At 55.4% G+C, this 24,700-nt stretch overlaps 8 protein-coding genes across 8 annotated transcripts; 5 read left to right on the top strand and 3 right to left on the bottom strand.

Moving 5' to 3' along the window:
* Window positions 1-1,033: 1,033 nt before the first annotated feature.
* CCOS01_09575 (uncharacterized protein) lies at window positions 1,034-2,257 on the top strand (the record flags this gene model as incomplete). Its single annotated transcript, XM_060457733.1, has 2 exons — window positions 1,034-1,357; window positions 1,415-2,257. The coding sequence occupies 2 exons, from the start codon at window positions 1,034-1,036 to the stop codon at window positions 2,255-2,257; spliced, it is 1,167 nt and encodes a 388-aa protein (XP_060312433.1).
* Window positions 2,258-3,341: 1,084 nt separating this feature from the next.
* Window positions 3,342-8,946, bottom strand: CCOS01_09576 (uncharacterized protein; the record flags this gene model as incomplete). The annotated part of the gene is made up of 2 exons (XM_060457734.1): window positions 3,342-8,773; window positions 8,865-8,946. 2 exons carry the CDS (start codon window positions 8,944-8,946, stop codon window positions 3,342-3,344), a joined length of 5,514 nt encoding a protein of 1,837 aa, XP_060312434.1.
* A 1,109-nt stretch (window positions 8,947-10,055) lies between these two features.
* On the bottom strand, window positions 10,056-12,136 carry CCOS01_09577 (HK97 family phage prohead protease; the record flags this gene model as incomplete). Its single annotated transcript, XM_060457735.1, has 5 exons — window positions 10,056-10,541; window positions 10,703-11,440; window positions 11,501-11,641; window positions 11,707-11,939; window positions 12,004-12,136. 5 exons carry the CDS (start codon window positions 12,134-12,136, stop codon window positions 10,056-10,058), a joined length of 1,731 nt encoding a protein of 576 aa, XP_060312435.1.
* Window positions 12,137-12,405: 269 nt separating this feature from the next.
* On the top strand, window positions 12,406-13,038 carry CCOS01_09578 (uncharacterized protein; the record flags this gene model as incomplete). Its single annotated transcript, XM_060457736.1, has 2 exons — window positions 12,406-12,575; window positions 12,672-13,038. The coding sequence occupies 2 exons, from the start codon at window positions 12,406-12,408 to the stop codon at window positions 13,036-13,038; spliced, it is 537 nt and encodes a 178-aa protein (XP_060312436.1).
* A 378-nt stretch (window positions 13,039-13,416) lies between these two features.
* On the top strand, window positions 13,417-14,776 carry CCOS01_09579 (beta-lactamase; the record flags this gene model as incomplete). Its single annotated transcript, XM_060457737.1, has 3 exons — window positions 13,417-13,941; window positions 14,001-14,292; window positions 14,361-14,776. 3 exons carry the CDS (start codon window positions 13,417-13,419, stop codon window positions 14,774-14,776), a joined length of 1,233 nt encoding a protein of 410 aa, XP_060312437.1.
* Window positions 14,777-15,779: 1,003 nt separating this feature from the next.
* CCOS01_09580 (C6 zinc finger domain-containing protein) lies at window positions 15,780-18,587 on the top strand (the record flags this gene model as incomplete). The annotated part of the gene is made up of 2 exons (XM_060457738.1): window positions 15,780-15,894; window positions 15,976-18,587. The coding sequence occupies 2 exons, from the start codon at window positions 15,780-15,782 to the stop codon at window positions 18,585-18,587; spliced, it is 2,727 nt and encodes a 908-aa protein (XP_060312438.1).
* A 588-nt stretch (window positions 18,588-19,175) lies between these two features.
* On the top strand, window positions 19,176-20,138 carry CCOS01_09581 (formamidase; the record flags this gene model as incomplete). The annotated part of the gene is made up of 1 exon (XM_060457739.1): window positions 19,176-20,138. One exon carries the CDS (start codon window positions 19,176-19,178, stop codon window positions 20,136-20,138), a length of 963 nt encoding a protein of 320 aa, XP_060312439.1.
* Window positions 20,139-20,221: 83 nt separating this feature from the next.
* CCOS01_09582 (uncharacterized protein) lies at window positions 20,222-24,135 on the bottom strand (the record flags this gene model as incomplete). Its single annotated transcript, XM_060457740.1, has 2 exons — window positions 20,222-23,526; window positions 23,604-24,135. 2 exons carry the CDS (start codon window positions 24,133-24,135, stop codon window positions 20,222-20,224), a joined length of 3,837 nt encoding a protein of 1,278 aa, XP_060312440.1.
* Between the last annotated feature and the right edge of the window lie 565 nt (window positions 24,136-24,700).

Here is a 24,700-nt window from a genome sequence, read left to right on the forward strand (position 1 = left end):
TTATCAACCCTGTCTCCGTGTTTCGTCCACAATAAGTGTAAGGGTAATGCCGTTATTGCAGTCGGATCCAGGATAACAGAAGACTTCTCCACCAGAGAGTTCAGACCGGCAGGCAGAAAGATGGCTGAGTGTGGCGCTTGAACGTTTGTCTTCTGGTGTGGTGGTGCTGTGGTGGTGCTATTGCTGGTCGTAGTAGAGCTTGTAACCAGAACTCTCAAATTCGAACTAGGCGGCGTTGAGGGTTGCCATGCTATGTTTTGCCCTCCATCTTGATCGTTGTCGTCGAAGGCATGTGTCGCTGGCCGTCTCGAGCTGATGTGATGTTGGCGGCGAGGTTGTATTCGCACAGAAGTCGAACATGTGCATTCCGGAAACGCATGTTGTCGTCGGTAAGGCTATTCGCGGTAGATGGGATTTCAACTGTAACACCCGGGCCGCATAGAGTTTGCACCACGCACGGAAATACAACGTCGGATCGCAATGGTGGTAGATCGGGGGCGGTTGTGAGAGTTGAGTGTGACAGGGAGAGGGAGAGACGGGCGGAACGTGCGTCACTGGGACGGGACATCGGCGGCCGATGGGACCCGCGTCCACGGCGGAGGATAAACTAATGTTCCTCAGTAAGTAAGATTACATAAGGTAGGTACGAATTGATAAGATAGCTAGACACTGTGGCTGGACTTGGTGGCTTTCACCATTGTGGCAGAAGCGGGGTTGTGGCTGGACCTCACCTTATCGCGGGGCCGTGTGTGGGGCAACGACGCATGAATGGGAGCATGAAGCATGGCGGAGCTCCAAAACCAAGCAACCCAGACAAATAAACAGTCTGTTGCGAGATTGGACGACCTAGGACGTGTTGACCGCGACCACCAAACAAAGCAACAAACAATCACGCGTTTGAGCTATATCGCAGCTATTATCACGCAACTCCTGACCCAGACAGAAGCTTCATTCTCGCATCAGCTTCGCATCAGCGGTCGAATTACAGCAACACCCATCACCAACATCACCAACCTCATCACCTTCAGTCACGATGCCCGACCTCAACTCTGTTCCGGCCTCGCCACATCCTCATAGCGCCTCGCGGCGCTCTTCTTCTTATCAGATGCCGCCTCCTCCACTTCCAGTGCAATCTTCCGACTCCTCGGCCCTCAACATCCTTCCGTCAAACCAGAACACAGTCAACCATCCGCCCTCCAACCCTCCCGTAGGATCTCCACCGATGGCTCCAGCAGTAGCAGCATCGCCGCCAGCCTTCCCTGAGCCCTCTGTCTCCGGCCCAGGCCCCATCCGTCACCCGCGACCCATCACCGCGTCCGATCTTCACATGCAGTTGGAAAAAGAGCAAGAGGCAGTGGTGCGCCAGGCAGACTTACACGCTCCAGGAATACCAAAGGCTAACCACGAGTGATAGGTGAACCGCCTTACACGAGAGCTCCAACTTCTTCGAACAGCGCAGAACGCCTCCGTGGCATCCAACGCCTCTTCGACATCAGCCTCGAACACGACCGAAGCACCCGACACCCATCTCCTCTCCGGCGCCGCTTTCTCCACCCCCGCCGTCCCGTCCAACAGCTCCCGCCGACACCACCGCACCGCGTCCAACGCCAGCACCCGAAGCCAAACCGCCGTAGCGGGTTCAGCCGCCGCATCCACCATGTCCATCCCCATCGCCCGGCCCCCACAACCGGGTCGCCAAGATAGCGTGGCCTCCCGTCACAGCTTATCGTCCTCGCCGGCACCGTCGCAACACTATCTGGACCCGACCAGCACCAGTGGCCTGACATACTTCCAGCAGCAGCGTCTGCCGCAGCAGCATACCGGTAACACCTCGGTCGCCGCCACGCCCGGCGGCAGCGAGGCGCAGCTTTCGCCCGGCCTAATGACCACGACGTCGCGGTACGAGGAGACAGCATTGCACCGACAGGAACTAGAGAAGGCCAAGCAGGAGAACGAGGTGCTGAAGCAGAGGATTCGAGATCTGGAGAAGATGGTCAGGGAGAAGACCGCCGCCGCTGGAAGGGAGCGGAGCGAGAGTACGAGCAGCGCAAACGCTTCAGTTGCGGCTGCGGCGGATGCCACCAGCGTTGGCGTCACTACTGGAGGTGCTGGTATAGCCGGCTCCAACAGACGTCCTGGAGGTGAGAGGGAGCGGTCTTTGACGGCTATGAGCATCGCGAGCAGTGTTGCTGTTGGTGTGCCTGATGAGGAGGTGCAGGTTGGTGAGAGTGCGGCGAGCTCTGGCGTGAAGCCCTGAGAACCGTCGACAGTGGAGGCGGATGTTTCCTTATTCAAGACATTGCTAGCGATGAGATTATTGTGAATGAATCATGGGTCATGACAACACTGAGAAAGGCGTTTGGGAATTGCAGATGAGGGAACTTGCCCTCACAAAGGGGCGAATCCGGCTCACGACTTTTCATAGTAATAGAGACATTGAACCATCACGGATTATGAACTTGCATTATTACAGAAGCATTTTAGTCTGGGCGTGTCAATCTCTTGTTCCTAGTTCGATTGAAATGAGTTTTGAACGGATAGAGTTGAGTTCTAAAATGAAGACGATTTTAACAGGTTGTAAAAGTGATGGCCTAATTCAAGGCATTGGGAATAATTTGAATCTCAAGATATTGCTTTCAAATGCAATGTTTCTTTTTCTTGTACTAAGTATAAGGCGATACCAACATCATCTTGACAGAACCGGAGAGAAATCAGTGCAATTTACAGCTACGTCAGATTTCTGAAAGCTTCATGCAATTCCAAAGAGCTACACAATCCGCATTGTCGACTTGCGGTTTCGCAGTACCCATTGCTGAGCCTATTGATCCATTGCTATTGCAAGGCCTTGCTTCAAGAATATGACTTGACCATACATCACATCTACTGGAGAGTTAACTCAAGCTTGGACGATCCACAGATGAAAGGTTCGAGGTCATAATGAGAGCCATCTTGATGATGCCATGTAGTCAGGTTGCTGAGTGGCTCTCACTCCCTCGAGTCCAAACCCTTAGCTTTGAAGACACCTTTTTCAAGGTCATTGGATTGCGATTAATTTTGTTCAAGGTCAATCACTTAGTCGAAGAAAGACTCGGTACCAGCCTACGAGGGGAGTTCTTGACATATTACAAGTGTTCACCACCCATACCGACCAACACACAGCATCATGTTGATGAGGAATTTCTCATTCATTCGTTATCTCAATCTTTGCCTTAAGGGCGGTATCTCGGTATCATTCCAAGACTTCATTTTCCTCCAGTGTGGTGCACTCCCCAGTATTCAGATAGGTCGTAAACCGGAAAAAAGAAAGGCCATCCTCCTCTCCTCCAAGAAACGATCCCCATCTAATTCCAAAGATCACACTGACACTCATTACCAGACCAGAACTCGAGACGAGTAAACTTGCACTTGGGCAAGGTCCCGCGCTTGCAGCAGTGGTTGCAATCCGCATCCACCAAACAAGTCAAGCCCTTCCAGTTCTCAGTGCAGGGCTTACACTCGCACATACCCTTCTCACCGCACAGCAGGTTCCCCTTGCCAGCGCAGTCGAGCGCGCTCGAGTCGCAGTCACGGCTGCCACTGCACATGAAGGAGCGGCAGCGGCACGTGTCCTTCTCGCAGACCGAGACCTCGTACTCTGTGCACCCGATCGTGGCGCACTCCTTGTGCGCGGTACACTTGTCGCCCTCAGCGAGACGGCGGGGAGGCTTCTCGGCGGCACAGGCACAGAAGTTGGCTTCCTTGTCGAGAGGGCCGTCGGGGATGGCGCATGACTTGTAGGGCTTGTCTTCGGAGCAGCGGATCGTGGAGCAGTCGTCGTGCGAGGCGCAGCCGACGCCTTCGGATTGGTAGTAGTCGCACTGGCAGCCGCCCGAGAGGCCGACGCCACCGGTGTCGTCTGAGGTAGGCTTGATGCACTTGCCGCGGCGGTTCTTGGTGCCGTCGCAGGGGAGGCCGTCGCAGTGGGAGTCGACGGTGCAGAAAGCGCCCGGCTTGAGGGCGAGGGCATCGCATAGACAGATGGAGTCTGCTCCGGGGAAGTCAATGAGCGGGCGGCAGGCGGAGAAGTGGTTTGCGTCGCACTTCAGGTGTTCGCAGTCTGCTGGCGCGGTGCAGGGCTCGAAGAGCTTGGGGCGGTTGACGCAGCGGCAGGTTGGCTTGGGATTCGCGCCCTGAGTGATACAAGCGTATGTCTGGTTACTACCACAGGAGAGGGAAGAGCAGTCCTGGGTCGTGTTGCAGCCGATGATGGAGGTCTGGGAGGGGTCCCAGGCCGAGAGGGTGACGGTGAACAGCGCGGAGGCTGTGGAAGAAGAACCGTTCTTAGTGGCTGTGGGGAATAACCAATCGTTATCACCGGTCCAGGAGGTTCTTGAAGTAGAACCATTGGAAGAGATGCTGCTTGTCGGGGAGTCTGTGGACAACGTGATAAGGTTTGTCGGGGATGTGTAGTTCACAGGCAACGCAGTGTTGGTGTACATCCCAGGCACCGGAGTGGCTGGAGTCTTGGTGTAGCTGAGGCTCTCGGAGAGGACACATCGACAAGCACCATACAAGCAGGCACCGAACCGGGGCTGAAGGCATGCAAGAGAGCCGCACTCGGCGTCGGCGGTACACGCCTGGGTAGGGCGCGGGAGCACGGAGGCGGCCGAGGCGGCAACGGAAGACGCGGAAGCGGCAGCTGACAACGAGTTATGTGCCACCAGACAGGCCTCGACCTCACCACCTTCATCTTCCTGACGACGGTGCTTCGACGGGGGCGGAGGCGGAGGCGGCTTGGTGGATCCGTCTGCGATGATAACCTTGTTGCCAGAACCGCACCACGTCTTCTCAAAGATGACGTGCTTCTCGAACCGAATGCGCAGCTTCCTCTCCGAGTGCTTCGTGCCCTCCTCAACGTGCGAGGGGTGATATTGCCAGTTGACGAGGCCGGCCTCGGGCGGCATGCCGGGGTTGTTTTGCGCCATGTTCGGGCGTGGCGCGTACGTGAAGATCTTGACAAAGTCTCTGTCGTTGATGCCCAGCTTCTGCTTCAAGATGTTTTGAATCTGCTCCACCTGCCAGCTATACGCCGTCCGCATCGCCGAGTCCTGATACTGCAAGGAGGGGCCCCTCATGTCCTTGTGAGCGCGGGTGATGATGCCGGCCCAGAGCCACGTCTTGGTCTTGACGTCAAAGGGCTCGCCCGAGTTCTTTGCCGCGAACTCGACGAAGCCCGGGTTGCGCGTGGGGACCTTGCCGTCCTTGAGCTGCCTGTAGGAGCCGCGATTGTTGCCCCACGAGAGGAAGTCCACGACGCCTTCTCCAAAGTACTCGATCTGCGATCTTGGGTAGATCCTGGCCCACTCGGTCGTGTCGCCGCTGCCAAACTCCGCACCCAGGCTGAAGGTGGGAATCTCCCATATGTGACTGGTCCAGACGCCGGCCGGGGACGCGACGACCACGACGGTGCAGCCCCAGACGGGTCCGGAGCCGCCAAAGCGCGGCCTGTTCGTGTACGTGCCGTCGACCTCTTGGTTGAACCTGACCATGGAGCTCGTGGACCAGATCTCCGGGACGTTGGTGACGCCGCCGTAGCCTGGGCCTCGCTCGTCGACGACGTGGCGCATGCGGGTGTACCACCATCGCTCACCGCCGATGGAGTCCTTGGGCTCGATCATGATCTCTGATTCAAGATCTATCTCCGCCTGAATCGGGCCCTTGGCGGGGTCGTTGGAAGGGGGTGCTCGGGGCTTGAGGCGCGAGGGACCTTCGAGGGGCGGGGGAGGGAACTTCTTGTAGTCGCACACGCTCAACTTGGGAGAGCCGAGACCGCAGGCGATCATGCGTGGGCAGATTCCTTCATCTTGTCTGAGCTTGAGCTTCTTTGCTGGAGGGCGAGGGGTACCAGTGTCGGATGGACGGGGAGTATCTTCGTCGTCGGAAGGGGGGGGAGAATTGTTAGCGGAAGGACGAGTCGTATCCTGGTTCGGATCGCGAGGGGGACTCGGTCTGAGGTCAAACCGGACGGGGGCCTCCGGCTGCGTGACAAGTCCGTCTCCGCACCAGGCATCTCGGTGGATGATACTCTTCTCGAAGCGGACCACGAGCTCCTTCTTGCCGCTGGGGCCCTTGGGCGTGTACTGCCAGCTAAAGAGGCCGTCCCAGGGGCTCGAGGCGCGGCGGTCGGCAGGGGGTGTGGCGCGGCCCAAATCGTACTGGAAGTCCTTGTCGAGCACTTCTTTGGGTTCGTACCCGTAAATGGTGATGTACTTCTTGTCAATCTTGCACTTATCGGTGAGAATCGACATGATCATGGAGTTTTGGTGAGCGTAGTACATCTTGCCCGTCGTCTCGATGGGAACGAACATGATTGTGCGGAAGAATTGGTAGTTATCGCCGTAGAGGGGACCGCCGGGGAGGTCCATCGGGCACAGCGCGGGATATTCCTTTTGCTTGGGCGTGTCGAGCGAGCCATACTGAAGGAAGCGGTTGACGTTCTGCTCAAAGTAGTAGGGCTCTCGGTAGCCCTTCTCAACCTTGAAGTACTTCTCTTCATCAGGCGGGATGTTGAAGTTGGGAATCTCCCACAGGTGGTTGGCGTAGACGCCCTCGGGGGAAAAGGAGGCGATGATGGTACAGCCCCAGACGGGACCGGCGCCGCCGCCGTGGGGGGTGGGACCGAAAGCTTCCCAGGAGGCCGAGGAGTCGTGTCCCGTCTTGCTTCCCATGGCCAGACCGGGACCGTAGTACTTTGCGACGCGGCGCATCTTCTCCCACCACTCGTACTCGCCTTCGTGCCATTCTTCAGGTTCGGAAATGGTCTCGGTGAGAATGTCCTCGTCCCACCAGCCTTGTCGAGCTTCCAGCTTGTTGTTGTCATTCTGGCATGAGAGACACTTTCCGGCCATGCAGCCGGCGGTGGGCTTGGGCTTCTTGGTCGTGTAAGTGGTTGTCGTGGTGGTTTCGATGCTGGTACAGAGCTGCGTGGTTCGGCAGGTGGCTGTCGCGCAGCTGGTGGTGAAGCTACTCGTTCCCTGGCTTCGAATCTGCGAGACGACACATGGTTGAGTACAGTGAGGAGCGATGGTGTATGTCTGGGTGCAGGATGAGGTTGAAGTGGACGTGGATGTCTCCTTCTCGGACTGGGAGGGTTCGGGTTCATCAGGCTCCGTCTTGCCCGCTGGTTTATTGGTGCCGAAGCCAATATCCATGCCATGGCCAAGGATGTTGCGTGCTTTGTCGATGATGTCGAGGCCGAGGTCGATTCTGAAGTCGAAGAGGGATTTCTCGTCGTCATCATCGCTTGTGTGTCCGCGGCCGTCGTCATCGCTGCCATGGCCGTCGTCGCCTCCATGATCATCATCTCCTCCATGATCGTCATCATCTCCGCCGTGGTCATCATCTCCTCCATCATCATCGTCGTCGCCGCCATGGTCGTCATCTCCACCATCATCATCGTCTCCTCCGTGGTCGTCGTCGTCGCCATCATCGTCATCATCATCGCCGCCATGATCATCATCGTCATCACCACCGTGGTCGCCGTCATCATCGTCATCTCCGCCGCCGCCTCCTCCATGTCCAGGATCGCCAGGTATAGCAACTCCCTTCGTAGAGGTGTGTCCAGGAAGTGTAACTCCATTAACCGACGACGGGGGCTTCTCAGGCTTCTCAGGCCAAGGATAGCCGAGGGGGTTGGCCGAGGGGGCAGGCAGGCAGATCTCATCAGGGACAAGGCAATCCGGGTTGCAAAGATCAAGCGAGATGCATCGCCAGGCGGGGAAACTGGTCGTGATGACATCGCCGTTGATGGTAGTCCGGGTTGGGACGTCGATGGACAGCCAGGTGACACTAGTGGTCTTCAAGCTTCCATCTGTCTTCTTTCCGGCCAGAGGCTCGACGGTGATGGTGCCGAAAGGCGGGACAAGGGCAGGATTGGAAGTTTCTGTGGGCTGGGAACTTGTTGATGCAGCGGAAGCCTTGCTCGACGTCTTCTCTGATCCGGTTGTAGGCACGGATGAGTTTGTCTGGAGTGGAAGAGTGCTAGATGCAATGGGCGAGGCAGGGGGAGCAGTGGTGCTGACTGGGACAGGAGTTGTGGTTCCCGAACCAATCCCGGAGGATGAAGAGACTGAAGGCTTGGATCGAACAGACGGCTTCGGGACACTCAGAGGGACCGAAGTGTTGGCAGATTGGAATCCACCAGAGTTGAGAGTCGACATGGTAGATCTCGAAGGGGCTGAGGAATTGAACGAGAGGTGGCCGCCAGATCTGAGGGTAGTCATGGTGGAGTTGATCCAGATGGGAATGCTACTGATTCTGTTCGTCGACAACAGAGAGCTCGTAGTTGAGTTCTTCCAGATAACAGTCTGAGATGTGAAGGTTTCACCAATACCGCTACCTGGTCCAGTCCAGAAGATGCCAGACGCCGTAGTAGTATGCTGGACACTTGTCACATTGTGACTAGGGAACAAGTGAGTCCAAGACGACGAGACAATGCCGGTGCCATTGATTGAAGTCGTAAATTTTTGAACGGACGAGGCCATGCTGCTGAAGAAGCTGCTGAGAGCAGAAGAATTGGACAGCGTAGCAGAAGGAGCGGTGACAATCGGGCCTTCAGAGGTCGTGGAATCGTAGAGAGTGTAGACCTCAGTGTACGTGGTAGGGACCCAGGTGGCCTTTCCACAGGCACAAGGGCAGACAGAGGAAGATCCATTGTTGAACTTGAGGGCGACGGTGCCGGGCGTCAAGTTCTCACAGGCACACTCGAGAGCGGTAGTGACGGTCGGGACGGATTCTGCAAATTATTATCAGCTCATTGTCAATCGCCACGAGAACATTGCAAGAAGATAGAAAGAAATAACAGGATCATTGATGATGATACTTACGGGCGAGAGTAAGGGCGAGCAGCTGGAACAGTAGCAGAGCCCAAAGGACTCCGGGAGCCCAATGGAGCCGGGCGGCGGCCATCCTCACTGTAGACGACGTTAGATAAATATCAAACAGTTGTCGAGCTCAACGAAAACTTACTGGCAGTGGGATTGAAGGCAAATGACTGAATGCCAGAGGACGGGAGTGAGGTTTGGGGGATTCCGTAGATCGCAAGTGTTTGGCAAGTCGCGATGGGTTGGGTTGGTGATGAGGGGAAGAGGGGGGAGGAAGGTGATGGAGTGAGAATAGAAGAAAGAAACAAATTGAATTTCCTCCAGCTTGATTGTTGTGCGAGAAATATTCGAGGCCTCGGCTAAGACGAATACAAAAGATGAGGTGGATGAATATACCATAGACCCGTTCTTCATTCAAGGAAGGAGCTCAAGCGAGGCAGTGAATTTGGGCATGATAATTCACCTTTCGTTCACCACCTTCATCCATATCGGGTAATTAAAGAAGATCACCATTACCGGAATGTGAGACTCAGCAAGGATCAATGGTTCTGAGTTTATATCAGTGTTCTTCAAGTTGTATCACAGATAGAGAAGGTTTACAATATCTCTGGCAGGTGGTTCAGAGCTTGCAACATGACTTTCAGCCTTTTGATTCTCCTGCTTTCTTGCCTGACTGCCCTAGAAGAGACATGTTGTGGCATGATATGATGACGATAAGAATTTGCCATGGAAGGTAATTCAATAGGAGTACATGCCATGAATTCTTTGTGGTATTGAGCTTCTACGCGTTCTATTTGGCCCCTCAGTTGAGCTACCAGACAATACTTATCACCACGTGCGAGTGTAGCAAATAGAAGAAGACTACTCGGCATAGGCTAAGGTAAGGTATGTTAATGTAACCATTCATGTGTCTCATTGCCTTTGATTCAAGAACCCTACACCGAAAGATTCACTTGAATTCCTTCAGTCGGAATCGCTATCACTGTTGGACAGGTCTTTGTCAAGCCGCTTTGTATTACCCAGCTCCATTGCTCTTGACCTCTGAAAATGGACACTTCATAATAATTTCCAACTCAACGGAAAATTTCCATGGTAATCTCAGAGATTGTATTCCCTGGAGATGCCAACAATCTGTTCAGAAATACTGCTATGAAAACCTCGCAACTACATCAACGGAAAACGGTCTCTACCAACTCAAATTCTGCTCTTATCCCTGGTATCCTTGACAACATCAAACCCGGTCCACCCATCCAACTTCTCCCGAATCTCTTTGGCATACTGCGGAATGCCACCCGCAAAGTTGACCTGTTCAAACGCCTTACCCGGCATCGACCCACCCATATACGTCGACCGCGTCGTCGGGAACAAGCTCGCGTCGCTCAACTCGTTGATCCGCTGCTTCCACGCCTTGGTCGCGTCCGCGGTCGGGTTGACGTACTTGATGCTCTCCCGCTCAATCTTGCGGATGCAGTCGGCGATCCAGCGGCCCTGGACCTCGACCGTCGAGGGCCCGTTGCTCAGCAGCGTGGGACCGTGGGGGCCGTACATGTGGAACATGTTGGGGTAACCGCTGACGGTGGTGCCGAGGTAGGTGTTTGCCGCGGCTTTCCATTCGTCTTGGAGGTACGTGTTGTTTATGCTCTTTAGGCCCATGTTTGTCATGCCTCCGGTGGTGATATCCTAAGAAATTCCGTGTTAGCTTTTTGACAAGGTCTGCAACGTTACGCATGCAGGGCGAGGACATGGTACTGATGTCCTTCTCCTTGTGCTTTGTCGCGTTCGACAACACTGGTACCAGATTCCATCCCCTTGCCTGTGCATATAATGAGAAAAAGACTTACAAAACCAGTGGCAATGGCAACCACATCAAAGTCGTACGTCGTCCCATCCTTCAACCTGATACCCGTCTCCGTGAAGCTGTCAATCTCGTTCTTGCTAATGTCGACAACGTCCACATTGGCCTTGTTGAACTGCTCATAGTAGTTCTGCTCCAAGCAAGGCCTCTTGACGCCAAAGAAATGCGGCATCTTGTCCACCTTTGGCGCCAAAATATCCCTCTTCCTCGCATCCCCAATCCGCGTCCGCACGTTCCTCGCCCAAAAGTCGTACGCCTCCTTGTTTGCATCCGCATCAAACAACATATCCTTGTAATTCCCCAACCAGAACCGGAACCCGCCGTGCTCCCACAGCTGCCGATAAAACGCCTCCCGCTCCTCAGGCGAGTCGTCAAAGGTGTTGCGCTCCACCATGCCGTAGAAGAAGCCGCCGAAGCACTTCTCGCGCAGCTGGTAGAGGCGCGGGTACCACTCCTTGCCGATGTTCTGCTCCTGCGCCGTGAGGTTGCGCTTGCCCATCGGCACCGCCAGGTTCGGCGTGCGCTGGAAGACCTTGAGCTCGCCGCTCTCGCCGACGGCTTTGCCCCATTCCTGGCAGATTTGGACGCCCGAGGCGCCGGTGCCGATGACGGCGCAGCGCTTGCCGCGGACGGGTACGTCTTCTTCGGGCCAGAAGGAGGAGTGGTGGACTACGCCCTTGAATTTTTCGACTCCGGGCCAGTTGGGGATGTAGCGTTTTGAGGCCTAGAGTTTTGATGGTTAGTTCATGTCCAACGTGAGGAGTGAGAAGGGGGTTTGACTTACGAAACCGGCTGCGACGACAAAGTACTTGCTCTTTGCCAGGCGGCCGTCGGCGGTCTTTACGTGCCATTTGCCTTCGTCTGGTTGGAATTGGGCGCCGGTGACGACGGTATCGAATGAGCAGTCTTTGGAGAGATCCAAGACCTGCGTGACATATATCTTAGCTTTTGTTCAAGTGTATCCCTTGGAATTATCTTGTGTGGACTGACCTTGTCAACGTGATCAAAGTACTGACGAAGCTCCTGGTAATTAGGGTAATTGGTTGACCACGTCCAGTCCTTGAACACCTCGGGCCACGAGAACTCATACTCTGGGACCTCTGAGTCGACTCGGGCACCAGGGTAGCGGTTCCAACGCCAGGTTCCTCCGAATGAGGTTCCGGCTTCGTAGATGACTGCTCGTAGGCCCATCTCCCGGAGAGTCTTGAGCATAAAGACTCCGCCTTTGATGATCATGTTAGTATTTGAAGGTGATCACTAGGTAAGATTTGCGGTTTGATCACTCACCAAATCCACCGCCTACGATGAGAACATCTACATCGAGGTTATCAGCGTAGGGTCCGTCTGTCTGACGACGCTTGGCATAGTCCGTCAGATCGGTCGCAAATTTCTTTTGCTGGGTAGCTGTAATCGTAGCCATGTCTGGAATCTGCAATATCAAATTCTCAGAAGTAAATGTCAAACGAGGATAATAATGATATGAAGGGTGTTGAAGCACGATGAACACTGCTCTTTCGTCCAATTTATTCAATTTGCACACAGAGTCGAGGGAGTTCAATGCTTCTTATAGCCTCGTGTGACGACATACTGAAGTCTACCTTATCCAGTTCGTTTCGCATGAGACGTGTTGCTTTACGTGACATCAGACGACTACAACGGGTATCCCTAGAGCATCCCCAGAGCACTCCCATGGGGACACTGTACTCCAACATCATGTACGGATACCTTGGAAGAGGCAACCGCAGTTACATTCTCCGCAGCAACGTCTGCCCGCATTCGTGGCATTGCATCGATATCCCCATCAAAGATACTGCTATCGTCCGTGGAGGGGCCGCAGACGCCGAGGCCCTCAGAGCAACGTTGGACGCATAAGGCCGCAGCAGATAGATGCTCTCTATCCCGCATCACCCGGCGAGGTCGTACTCACCCCAGACATGCAGCAAAACACGTCGAAGTCCGCATATCATTTCCCCTCAAACACTCAAACACCAGCCTCGTCGTCGCGTCTGCACATCCCCGCATCACACCGAAGGGAGGAGAAGACTTCGAAAGGAGGAGCCGCTGCGGATCCGCCCTGCAGGCAAGGCGATGAGCGGATACTGGATGGAGGAGGATTCAAACAAGACGGGATGTCACAGTGAAATGCGGAGAGCCGCTGCGGCCGTGGAGCGGATCCGCAACTGCCGTGACACTACTGTTCTCACAACCGCTTTGCGGGGAAGGCCAAACTCTCAGATTCGCATCGTGGGGAGGGAGGGATGGTCCATGTCTCGAGACGAATCAAACTTGGAGAAGTTGATCTGCCCCCCAAGTCCGGAATAGGTGCCGCCCAAAGTGCGTGCTGATGGTGGTCGTGGTGGGCCGAGGTTGGACGCGGTTGAAATGACTAAAGGACTAAGGTTTGCATCTCTTTCGTCAACTTGCGTGCGTTGCGCTTCTTCTTTGGGCCTGCAGCTGAGACGATGGGTCCCCGTATTTAATGCTACCGCACCGACATGACTGCTTTGGAAAAGGATAGGCGCAGATTGCCAAGGCGAAGCTCGGCCGAATTGATCATCTCTGTGGTCTTCTCGTGTGTCTGCTGTGGAATCTGAACTCACTCACACACCCCTCCTTCCTCACATGAGCCGTTCATCTCATTTATCTTCACACGCCATCTCACTCACACCATAGCAAACTCACATACTCTCACACTCGAAAATGCCTCTCTCATCACAAGCAGTCAACGAAATCAAAGGCATCGTAGACAATGCCGTCACAACCTCCCCCACCGGCATCCCCGGAACAACCGTAGTGGTCATCGACCGCACCGGCACCGAACAATTCGCCCATGCCGCCGGCACCCGGGGCGTCGACTCTTCGGAGCCCATGACCCTGGACAGCGTGTACTGGATCGCCTCGTGCACGAAAATGGTGGTCGGCATTGCGTGCATGCAGCTCGTCGAGAAGGGCCAGCTGAGCCTCGACGACGCGGACCACCTGGAGAAGCTCTGCCCGGAGCTGGCCGACATCAAGGTCCTGACGCCCGAGGGCAAGCTCGTTGACAAGAAGCGCGGCATCACGCTCCGCATGCTGCTGACGCACACGGCTGGGTTCGGGTATACTTTCTTCAGCGAGCGGCTGCGCGATTGGAGTCTGCCAGCGGGGATTGATGAGTTCTCGGGGAGTGTGAGGGATATGGTGCAGCCTTTGCTGTTCCAGCCGGGTGAGGGCTGGGAGTACGGCGTAAGTGAAGCTTTGGAATTAGCACTATCGAGACCATGGTTTCTAACTCGGATTTGCAGGTCGGCATTGACTGGGCTGGCATCGCCCTGGAGCGGGCCACGAACATGAGTCTGAACGACTACATCCAGGCCAGCGTCTGCCAGCCTCTGGGCCTCAAGAACGTCAACATGATTCCGACACCCTCGATGAAGGCGCAGTTGGCGTACATGCACTACAAGCGGCCCGACGGCAAGTTGGTCCACAGAGACCACCCTCTCCATCGTCCGTTGATCGTGCAGTCAGAGGAGGAGATCCGCGCCTGCTTCAACAGCGGCGGCGCCGGCATCTTTGCAAAGCCTCAAGAATACACCCGTACGTGCTACGCCTCTTGCCGGAACCATGCCAAACTATCAGAGGACTAATTGAATGATTCTCTACAGGCATCCTGGCAGTCTTCCTCAACGATGGAACCTGCCCCATCACAAAAGCCCAAATCCTGAAAAAGGAGACGGTAGACGAAATGTTCTCTAACCAAATCTCAAAGTTCCCAGACTTTGCCCGACAGGGCGTCCAGGCTGCGAAACCGGAGCTGACAAACGGGATCCCGGAGCTCTACCCGATCCCGGGCAACCCGCCGCAGGGCTGGGGCCTGACGTTCATGATCACGGGCGGGCCGACGGGGCGCTCGAGCGGGACGGCGTGGTGGGCTGGGCTGCCGAACCTGTTCTGGTGGTGCGACCGGGAGAACGGGGTGGCCGGGATCGTGTGCTCGCAGATTCTGCCGTTTGGCGACGCTTCGGTCATGGGGCTCTGGGCGCAGGTTGAGGCTGCTGTGTATAAGGGGCTGAGTGCGTGATGTCTATGATGATGAACGATTCTCAGAATCTCAGTCTAAACACTGTGTTTCCGCGGGTTCGCGTCGTTCTCCTACTGATGAGGCTTGTTTCTCATCGGAATTTTCGGAAACAGATTTCCATGTATGGATGATTTCCTATTGGCCCCCTTTCACCAGAATGAAGCTAGTAATATGTGAGAAGGTCTTGAACCAATTCCATTGCCAGAGACTCAGTGCATGAGGGATGTCCAGCTCGCCATTGGCTTACCCAGGTGCCTAGGTAGGATGCAACTGCAAGACGACCTCAAAGTGGGCTGATTTTCCCATAAGGAACGTCCTGACGGTTGAAGAATGCAGCCAACAACATGGTAAGCTTCAAGAACGTCTAACCAAACCGTTGGATCCCTTGAACCTGTGCCTCGTAAGGTTCACCGAAAGCAATGGAATCCGGGGTTGACAGCTCTCGCTTCCGGAGGATGGGGAAGCCCCCTCCCTTTCTTTTCCCCGGATCCCATCCCAACCCTGGTTCCCCCAGACCAGCCAACACCGGACTTGGCAACTGGCACACACCAGAGACGGAATCTCCTCGCAGAAGAAGAAGAGGATCTGCGGGGGCAAACATGAACCAACTGGCAAACTCACCGTATGCACCCCGCTTTCTTTTCCCTTGCTGACGCAGGCAACGCTAGAGTCTAAGAAAGGTGAGAAGGGGAAAAAAACGCGGGGTTTTGGCGACAGGGACCTCCCCGTGACGACGTCGTTTCGGATGGCCGGGGGATTTGACTGGTCACGAGTTTTGGAACTAGCGGGGATTTTTCTTTGTTGGGGCCTTGAGGGGGGCAAAAAGAAACTGGAGACAGCTGGAGGACCACACCCACCCCTTCTTTTCCAGCTTCGATTGTCTCGAATCTCCGCCTCACAACCTGGCTCAACCTCCACATTGAAATCTCATCTCACCTCACCTTGACACATACCCACCGAGCCGTGTGAGAAGCATCACGATAACCGACGATACGCGAATGCGATGAGACGGCAGAATAGCAGCTGCGACCAATGTCGCAAGGGCAAGAGGGCCTGCGACGCGGGCGCCCTCAAGGATATCCAGCTGTGTCTGGATGCAGACCTTCAATGGGAGGTTGGTAGGTAGCACAGAGTGAATTGAGCAATGAGACAACGAACCACTCTGTCTTCAACCCCGGGACTAATTTCTTGACGAACAGACTGGCAGAGCATGAACGGGCCGTGCTCAAACTGTTCAAAGACGCGCAAGTCGTGCACATTCAACTGGGCCCGGTCACAGCAGGCCCAGCTCCGGGTCCGAAGGCAGTCCGCCGAGAAGACCGCTGCTGCTGCCGCTGCCGGCTCCGCCTCCGCTTCCGCCGCGCCGAGTCGGAAGAGGGTCAAGTCAACTCACTGCAAGAAGGTCAACAACGACAGCAGCAACAGCAACAAAGCCTCTGTATCGCCAGCATCCCAAGGTCCATCAGTTCTGAGTGAGGCCCAACTCGCCGAGCTTCAGTCACTCATCCCGGATCATGTCGCATCATTCACCCACGAGACGCCAAGCTCACATGCCTTTGGCGGAGCAGCAGCAGCAGCAGTAGCAAACGACTTTGGATTTCCCCAAAACCTATTCACGCTATCCCCCGCCGACGAGCACCTCACCTTCGACCCATCCGCCGACGACGCCGCCTCGCTCCTCTTCCCGGGCCCCTCATCCCTCTCAGCGCCCAGCTGTCTCTCAGATGAGCTACCAGGCTTCGACGACGCCGATCTCGTCTCCATGCACGGTGCCTCGACCATCAGCCTCAGCCCGGACTCGACTTGTTCAACCATGGGCATCGACCCGAATGCCCGCAAGAGGGCGTGGCAGCAGACGCACGCCATGAACTATGCGCCACCTGGCGGTGCTGGGATCTCAGAGTACTCGGCCACGCAGGCGCTGATTGCGCGGACAAATCAGACGCTCATGACGGATAACCTCATGAAGCTGTACCACGACGTCATGGAGGGCGCGCTCTCGTGCTGGCTGGTGGAGCAGAACTGTCCCTACATCCTAACCCCCACACAGCTGGAGCGCTCGAGTCTCGGCGACGCGCGAAGTCACGACCCGACGCAGATTCATCTCAATCTGCCCAACAGGATTTACCGCCGCGTCTTCAAGCTCGATAAATCCCTCGCCTCGCTGGGTCTGAAATCGCTCAGCGTATCCGAAGACCGAAAGGCCACGAGAGCGCTACATCTCGCCATCATGGCATTCACGGCGCAGTGGGCACAGGGAAGTCAACGGAGTCAAGCGCGGTACCAGAAGCCAAACGGCTTCGGGGACTCGTCCGTGCCGGGGACCGAACAGGAATTCGACACGGCGCTGCAGATATCATTTTGGAACCAGGCGCAGCGGTGTCTGGACGACTGCGCGGGCGTGGACTCGTTCAAGGTGGCCATGGCGGAGCTCCTTTTTGGCCTCACGCAGAAGAACCAAGAGAGCGCGGAGGGGATCGGGTGGGAGTTTAGCGAAGGGATGGTTGGTCAGAGTCAGCTGGGGTACGATTACACCAACGGAGACGGGAACGACTGGGAGACGCCGGGGACAAAGGAAAAGGTGCAGACGGCGCTGGACGAGGAAGGGTACTCGCTCTACGTCGAGCGCGGCGCCCGGCGCCTGCACGTTCTCAAGCGCAGGTCTGAAAACTTTGAGAGGAGGAAGAGAGTAAAAGCACGCGGGACCGCCAACGCGAGGACCGAATCAGGATGGGCTGTCGGTGGCGGAGAAGATGCCCACGGCGAAGAAAAAGCGACGATGAAGATGCTCTTTTGGCTCGCCATCATGTTCGACACCCTATCCTCCGCCATCTCCGACAGACCGCCCGTCGTCTCGGACGAAGACAGCCGCGAGACAGCAACAGCAAAGAAGCAAAACTCACCGCCTTGCAAAGGCGAAGACGACGACACCATCCCGGTAGCGATCCCATCCGCAGAAAGCTGGAACGACCAATTCATCATCAAACGCAACCAGAAACTCGCCCCCCTCCGCTGGCCCTGCCCCACCGACACATTCGAGCGCGAACTCCGCGACGCAGCCCCCGTCAAAGTCCTCCTCTTCCGCAAAATCACACGCATCCAAGCCCTCTCGTCCCGCGGCTCCGCGTCCCCAAAGTCCATCGAGGACGCAATCCAAGACGGGCTGGCGGTGTACCGCCACTGGAACATGATGTACGGCCCCCTGTTCCGAGACTGCATCGAGCACCACGATGCGATCCCCTCCAAGATCCAAAGCTGGTACATTTGTCTGCTGGGCCACTGGCTCCTCGCGGCGATGATGATGGCGGATTGTATCGCGCTCGTGGACGAGCAGGGCCTGGGCAGCGCAACAAGGGCCGCGGAGAGGGTGGCGAGCGGGTTGGTCGGGGATTTGAGGAGGGCGAGCGTGCGGGAGGTGTCGGATCTCGCGAGGGCGGCTACGCCGCAGCATGACGTGGGCGGGTTGGGTGTGTTGTTGGATTTTCACCCGGCTGTGAAGGAGGGGGCTTTGCTTACGGAGCCGTGGACTATGGTGTTGATTCGGTCGTTTGCGATGGCGGGGACGTTGTTGCTTGAGGAGGCTGGTGGTGGGTTGGGTGTTGGGGATGAGGTTGTGGTGGAGGCGTTGGATCGGTGTGAGGATTGTGTCAAGGCGTTGTGGTATTTGGGGCGCAAGTCGACTTTGTCGAGGCAGGTTGCTGGGATTCTGGGCGGTGGGTTGCTTGCGGAGCGGGCGAAGGGGTTGAGTGTTGAGAGCATGGTTGGGAGTCAGGATTCTTGGAATGTTTTTGGGCCTGTTGAGATTCTGTGATTTGGGAGGCCTTGGGGCATCTACGGACGAGCCTTTGGTTACGCAAAAGGTGAATGAAAAGGGGAGATAGAGTGTATTTATGTCAAGTTGTGCCAACAACTCAACAGTTAATGACGAAGCAACTGGAATACGATGTCACGATTATGGGCCATATTCCGTTCATGGAGCACACAGCTGTCCCCCCCATTAATGATGCATGAACCTGATGACTGCCACTCCAACAGTTACCTGATATGGTTGATGCCATGACAGAAACGAAGAGGTCATGAATGCCAGGCTCGAGATCCCTCATCAGCCTTACCAGAAAGATAAACTCCGATCACCTACCGGAGACTCGGTAGATACGTATACCAGACCCGCTCCGTGCCGGGATAAAGGTACGTCACTCATCCCTCAAACCCCGAAACCCCGCATCCGACCGCCGATAAGCAACCCCACCCGCCATCAACCTCCGTTCTCTCCCCCGGAGGACCTCGTTCCTAATCTCACCGACAACAAGACAAGCCTCACAAAACCATCAAAACTCACTCAAACATCTCCGACAGGATTTCTCCAAACCACACTCCTCATAGCCCCCGCCCCAAGAAAATGGCCCCCTCCTTCCACATCACATCCGCAAACCCAACCCTCCACTGGTCAAGCAAAACCCCTCCCCTCCTCACCGTCCCCCAAAACCAGCCCGTGACCTTTGACCTCCACGACTCCTCCGGCGGCCGAATCACTCCCTCCACAACACCAACCTCCCTCGCGACCCTAAACCTCGCAACCTTTGACCCGATCCACGGCCCCGTCGCCATCGCCGCCGCACACCCAGGCTCCGTCCTCGAAATCGAATTCCTCTCCCTCAAACCCTCTACGGGCTGGGGCTGGACCGCAGTCCTCCCCGGCTTTGGACTCCTCGCAGACGACTTTCCAAATCATGTCATTAAGCACTTCCACTGGGACGAGGACGCGACGCATATCGTGTTTAAACCAGGCATCAAGATCCCGCTGCGTCCGTTTCTGGGGATAGCGGGGGTATCACCGGCTGAGGCAGGTCCGTTCCCGACGATTCCGCCGCTGGATACGGGCGGGAATATAGATTGCAGACACATCACGGCCGGAACGAGACTCTACCTCCCCATCCGCGTCCCGGGGGCGAATTTCTCCTGCGGGGACGGGCATGCCGCGCAAGGAGACGGGGAAGTGTGCGGCACGGCGATCGAGACGCCGATGAAAGCTACGTTGCGGTTTACGGTCCGGGAGGATATGCCGTATGTGACGAGTCCGCACTATGACACGCGCGGGTCGGTGCATGCTCGCGGCCATAAGGGGGAGGATGAAGGTGGCGTGTATGCGGTGCTGGGGATTGATTCTGACTTGTTGGAGGCGAGTAGGAAGGCGTTGAGGAGTTTGATTGCGTATCTTGTTGCGGAGAGGGGGCTTGAGAGGGAGGAGGCGTATATGCTGTGCAGCATTGCGGCTGATTTGAAGATTGCGGAGATTGTGGACATGCCGAATTTTGCGGTGTCTGCGAGTATTCATTATTCTATATTTGAGGATGAGTCTTGATCTATCCAGGTACTTTAACATCAAGATTTCGACGGCCCCATCTCCTTCATACACGCATCGTAATGAAGAAGCCATGTCTGTCATTACCCAAGCACGCTTTCCTTCCTGAAAGACCCTGCCGAAGCCCTTTTTGAACTCCTTCTGACACCCATGTAATGAAACGCCGGATCACCCATAACACCAATCGTATAGTGCCTCGTCTGGTCGCACTCCCTCCGGAACCACCCCAACCGGAAATCCAAACCGTGCATATGCCCGTGTACCTCATCCGACGACATCATCTCAGAACCAGGCGGCAGATGAGTCGCCACGTTGGAGTTCTGGAGCAAGCTGGCTGCCGAGGCGATGCTGTGGAACCCGTCCGGCGCGAGGCCCCTCGCATCCATATCCAGCAGCCAGCTATCCCCGCCGCCGCAGCACCGGATCAAGGCCGACACCAGCGCCCAGATGTTGAATAGGATGACAGCCCCCAGAATACCTACCACAATATACGTGATGGTCGGGTTCTGTACGAGCCGGCGGCGGCCATTATCATACACGGTCGCCTCCACAACCGGGGCCGGTGCGGGTCCACTTTCGGCGGTGATGAATTTACGGTTCACGACGTTGGCAAGTTGCGCCGAGCTGAGGGCGTAGTTGTGATATATGTCCTGCATCACGTCCGCCTGCTGTCCCTCATCTCCGAATGCCGACATGTCTAGCGTCCCATACGGCTTGATCAGTGGTCGGAAGGGACCCTCCACCCCCTTGAACTGATCTCCTGTGCCGCCGAGATCGACTTCTGGGTACATGGCAAACCAAGTGTTCAGATCAAGCGTGGGGTCCAGGGGCCTCATGGAGGCCATATCTGGCCGTGGGGGGTTCTCCGGGTCGATGGCGAGACGGCCGTCGGAGAAGATCAGATTCGTTTCCGCGTCGACTTCGACCCAAGAATATTTACACGTCCAAACGGCGACAAAGGAGAAGTTGTTTTGAGCCGGGTCAAACGCTCCCCAAACATAGGTAGGGTACAAAGCCGTCGTCAAATTTGAGTGCGCCAGCTGGCTCTCGAGCATGCAGCCGTCCACGACTGGGTTCGCTTGCGTCTGAAGCATGCCTGAAAAGTATATGCTTCCCAGCGGATCAGCCGGGTCAGTTATACCGAGGTCGATGTCTTTTTTGATCCTTCTAGGCTTGTCGTTTCCAGGATCACAAAATGTGACAACTACGGCGGCGTAATACGCTACTGTTCCGTTTGTCGTGGTCGTGTTATAATGGCTGATGTCGTACGTATCCTCGCTGAGCTGGGTGCACTGAGACTCGACCTTGGTCGCTGGTGTTGTGATTGCAACCGAAAGGTTCTTGGATGGGTCAAGGATGTCGATGCTTTCTAAATCATGGAACAAAAGATTGTCGAACGTGTTTTCCGGATAAGTCAAAGAGCCTTCCTCCCGACGGGTCCAGAGACCATTGAACATTTCTTGTTTCGCTGTATAGTCAAGCTCGTACCCAACGTTGTCTCGTATTTGAAACCAAGTCTTTTGTTGGAACTGAATTGGTGTCGACCCGGGTATGATTTCGACTGTAAAGATAATGGAGATAAGGGAAGTGAGTATCCCGCACACGAGGGCCAGGCTTTGAGAGACCGTGACAGACCAGAGACGGTAACGGAAAGAGTAGTACAGCGCGCGTAGTCCCAGCATATCCAACAGAGAGCGGTCAAGGTCGCAAGAGTTACACGCGGATCTAGAGAGATGGTAGAGAGTCGCGAGGTCACGATATGACCAATCGCAAGAGCTGATGTAGAGGGATACTCCGAGTGCTATGGTAGCTGGGAAGGAAGTCCACATTAGGTGTAAATAACCGTCTTCATCAATGGTTGCAAGCCCATCCGATGTCTCGGAATGTCGGAGGGTAACAATGAGACTACTCGCGAGCAGTATGGTGAAGATGCAGAATACTACGCGTGATGTCGTTTTCAAAACCAAGGGCGTAAAGGCGCCACTTTTCCAGTCCGGCGATGGGCCTTTGATTTCTGCAGTCCGGTTCGTGATGTCGGGATGATTACTGAGAAACATTGAATTTCCGAGGAGCGTTGCCGGATCGCGGTGCCAGACCGAGGTGTCGTGATAATAACGCCAGAGCAGAAACGCAGTGATGCCGGCGTTGAAAATGAAGAGCGCAATCATCGCTAGGCAAATCTTGGGGTTTATGGTGAGGCGAACGATACGCTGCAGCGATGTACCACTTCCACCGGAGCTTTGCTTCTGTCGAAGGTGGTAGTGGCTAGCGAATGGTCCAAGCCTTCGTGTAATGTTCTGGGATGAATCTTGCAACATGTCGGTCGTCACAACCTCTGGGAACTCGGTAGTCGCGTGACCCCTGAACCTCAGATCAACACTGAGCGGACCAGTCCACCCTGAAACTGTATCCGCGTGCCAGATGTCCTTGGGCGGGAGTGAGTTGTTGAACATTGTCATGATGTTTGGCGTGAACAAAGGTCGTCGCTCATCATAGACTGCCATCACTGTCGGCTTCAGTCCATCGTCGGTGACCTGCACTTTCGACAACCAAGCGTGAGGCTCGCAGATTACAGCGGCTGGTGGATGTAGATACTCAGACGAGTTATCGCTCTGTAGCTTGAATACCCCATTGTAGTATAGGAAAGCCGGGGCTTGTAAAGGTAATCCGGAACAGGGTCGGGCGACTTTTGAGTCCGTTTGCAAGCCCCAGAATGTGGCATTCAGTCTCGGAGAGGGCCAGGCGTCGAAATGCGGGACGATGAATGGTTCTTCGCAACCATCAAACTGAAGCTCCACGGTAAAGTTCATATATAAGCCCCTGCCCTGATAGTTGGCGATGTTGTGCTGTTCCAAGATTGCGTAGGAGTTCAACTTAACGCATTGGGTGCCTAGGAAAAGCCCATCTACGGTGGCCGTTACTGGGTTGGCGACAGTTCCTCGACTGAACTCACTCCCGGTGTAAAACGTTTGAAACGCAAAACCTTCCGCGACCCCATATGGATAGTCGACGTTGAAGTCGTATTGTGCCCTTGCCCTGTAGTAGACGCTCGCGTCCGGCGTGTATGTAGTTTCTGGTGTCACCGAATCAAAGGTGTCTTGTAAAAGGACGTCGATAGGGCGTGTAACTTGGAGTTCCGTGAGGCTGTACAATCCAGGGGCAAGGATGATTTGGGCCTTGAGCAAGGCAGAAATGGAAGCCACCAGGAAAACAAGGTAATGCCTCCGACGAAATGACCTGGAGAAAACAAGAGGTAAAAGCATCGTGGTGTAGTCGAGTGCTAGATCACTTTCTCCAAGCGAAGGACCTGAACGTAGAGATATCCAAGGCATATACATCATAGCTTGCAGCTCAACTCTAGCCCAGAAAATGGTCAAAATCGTGAGGACTAGACGGGAAAACGTTAGACAGTCGAACGGGTTATATTCTCCATATTAAGAGTCGAAGATACGGCGCACTACTTACATGCAGTCGGCCCAAATCGCCACACATAAGTATGCGATAGACTCTGATGACTCTCGAAAAGCCCACTGTTGTTGGCTGAGTACCACAGCATGACAACCAGCGCCACGGCAAGGAAGAGGAAGAGGCTGGCAAAGATTGCTAGCACAAGTGGACGTAGCCAAGTCGGGCGCCATGAAGCTGCCACGCATCCTTTGTGATTGCTCTCCTCGTCGATGCCAGCGACTTTAACATTCTCAGTAGCCTTCAACAAGCCATTACTGACATTGGAATCTGTGTAGGAGGTGCTGATCTGTGATTTCGAGGAGGGCTTGATGGATCGAGAGGTGTTTGGAAATTCGGACTCTGCGTTTGCAATAAGGTTTGTCTCTTCGCGAGGCTTCCATGTGTCATTATTGCTGGCCGTACCACTTGATGTCTCAACGTAAATGGGTTCGTAGCTGAGGGTCTTTGGCGAGATAGGTTTCCGACGGATGGTGTATGGCTTCTGGCTTTTCTTCCAGTGCCCCCGCGGAACATCGTCGCGGTACTCCATTCTTCTCATAACTCTTCGATACCAATGCCGACCTCTTTTGTCGCAAAGCCAATGAATCCTGCAGAGGCCGAAAGAGACGAGAAACCGTCTACCGCGGAAAGTAGCTGCGTCTAGGGGCGGATTGACTGGTTGTCGCCATTTTGTATGTATGAGCCATACGGCTCAGTGCCGCGGAACTGGAGGACCAAGCCGTGGCCCCATTGGCCTAAAAGGGAAAACGCCTCGAGATCTTCAATCCTCCACCTGAGGTCGTAATAATGCAACCCAGGCGGGGGTTAAGCGCCGATGCAGGTGGGAGGCTCAGCAAGAGCACAAGAAGACCCGCCACCCCACCAAACTGATGGACTCCTCGGAATAGGGCAGAAGGCGACTAAATGCTCGACGCGGTTAATCAAGAAATCCAGCAGGTGCAAACAGGCGCAGATATGGCTGGGTTGATTAAGCGGTCAGCCGCTTGTCGTTCATCAAAATGAAGGGCGTGAGCTTGCTGGAGCGGACGCCGATGCGTCGATGGCCAACTGCGGCCAGCTCGACGTGGCTTGATCATCATGGATCTCCGCCTCCT

This window comes from Colletotrichum costaricense (genome assembly GCF_030867565.1).
Source record: "Colletotrichum costaricense strain IMI 309622 chromosome Unknown Scaffold_9.1, whole genome shotgun sequence".
NCBI lineage: Eukaryota > Fungi > Ascomycota > Sordariomycetes > Glomerellales > Glomerellaceae > Colletotrichum > Colletotrichum costaricense.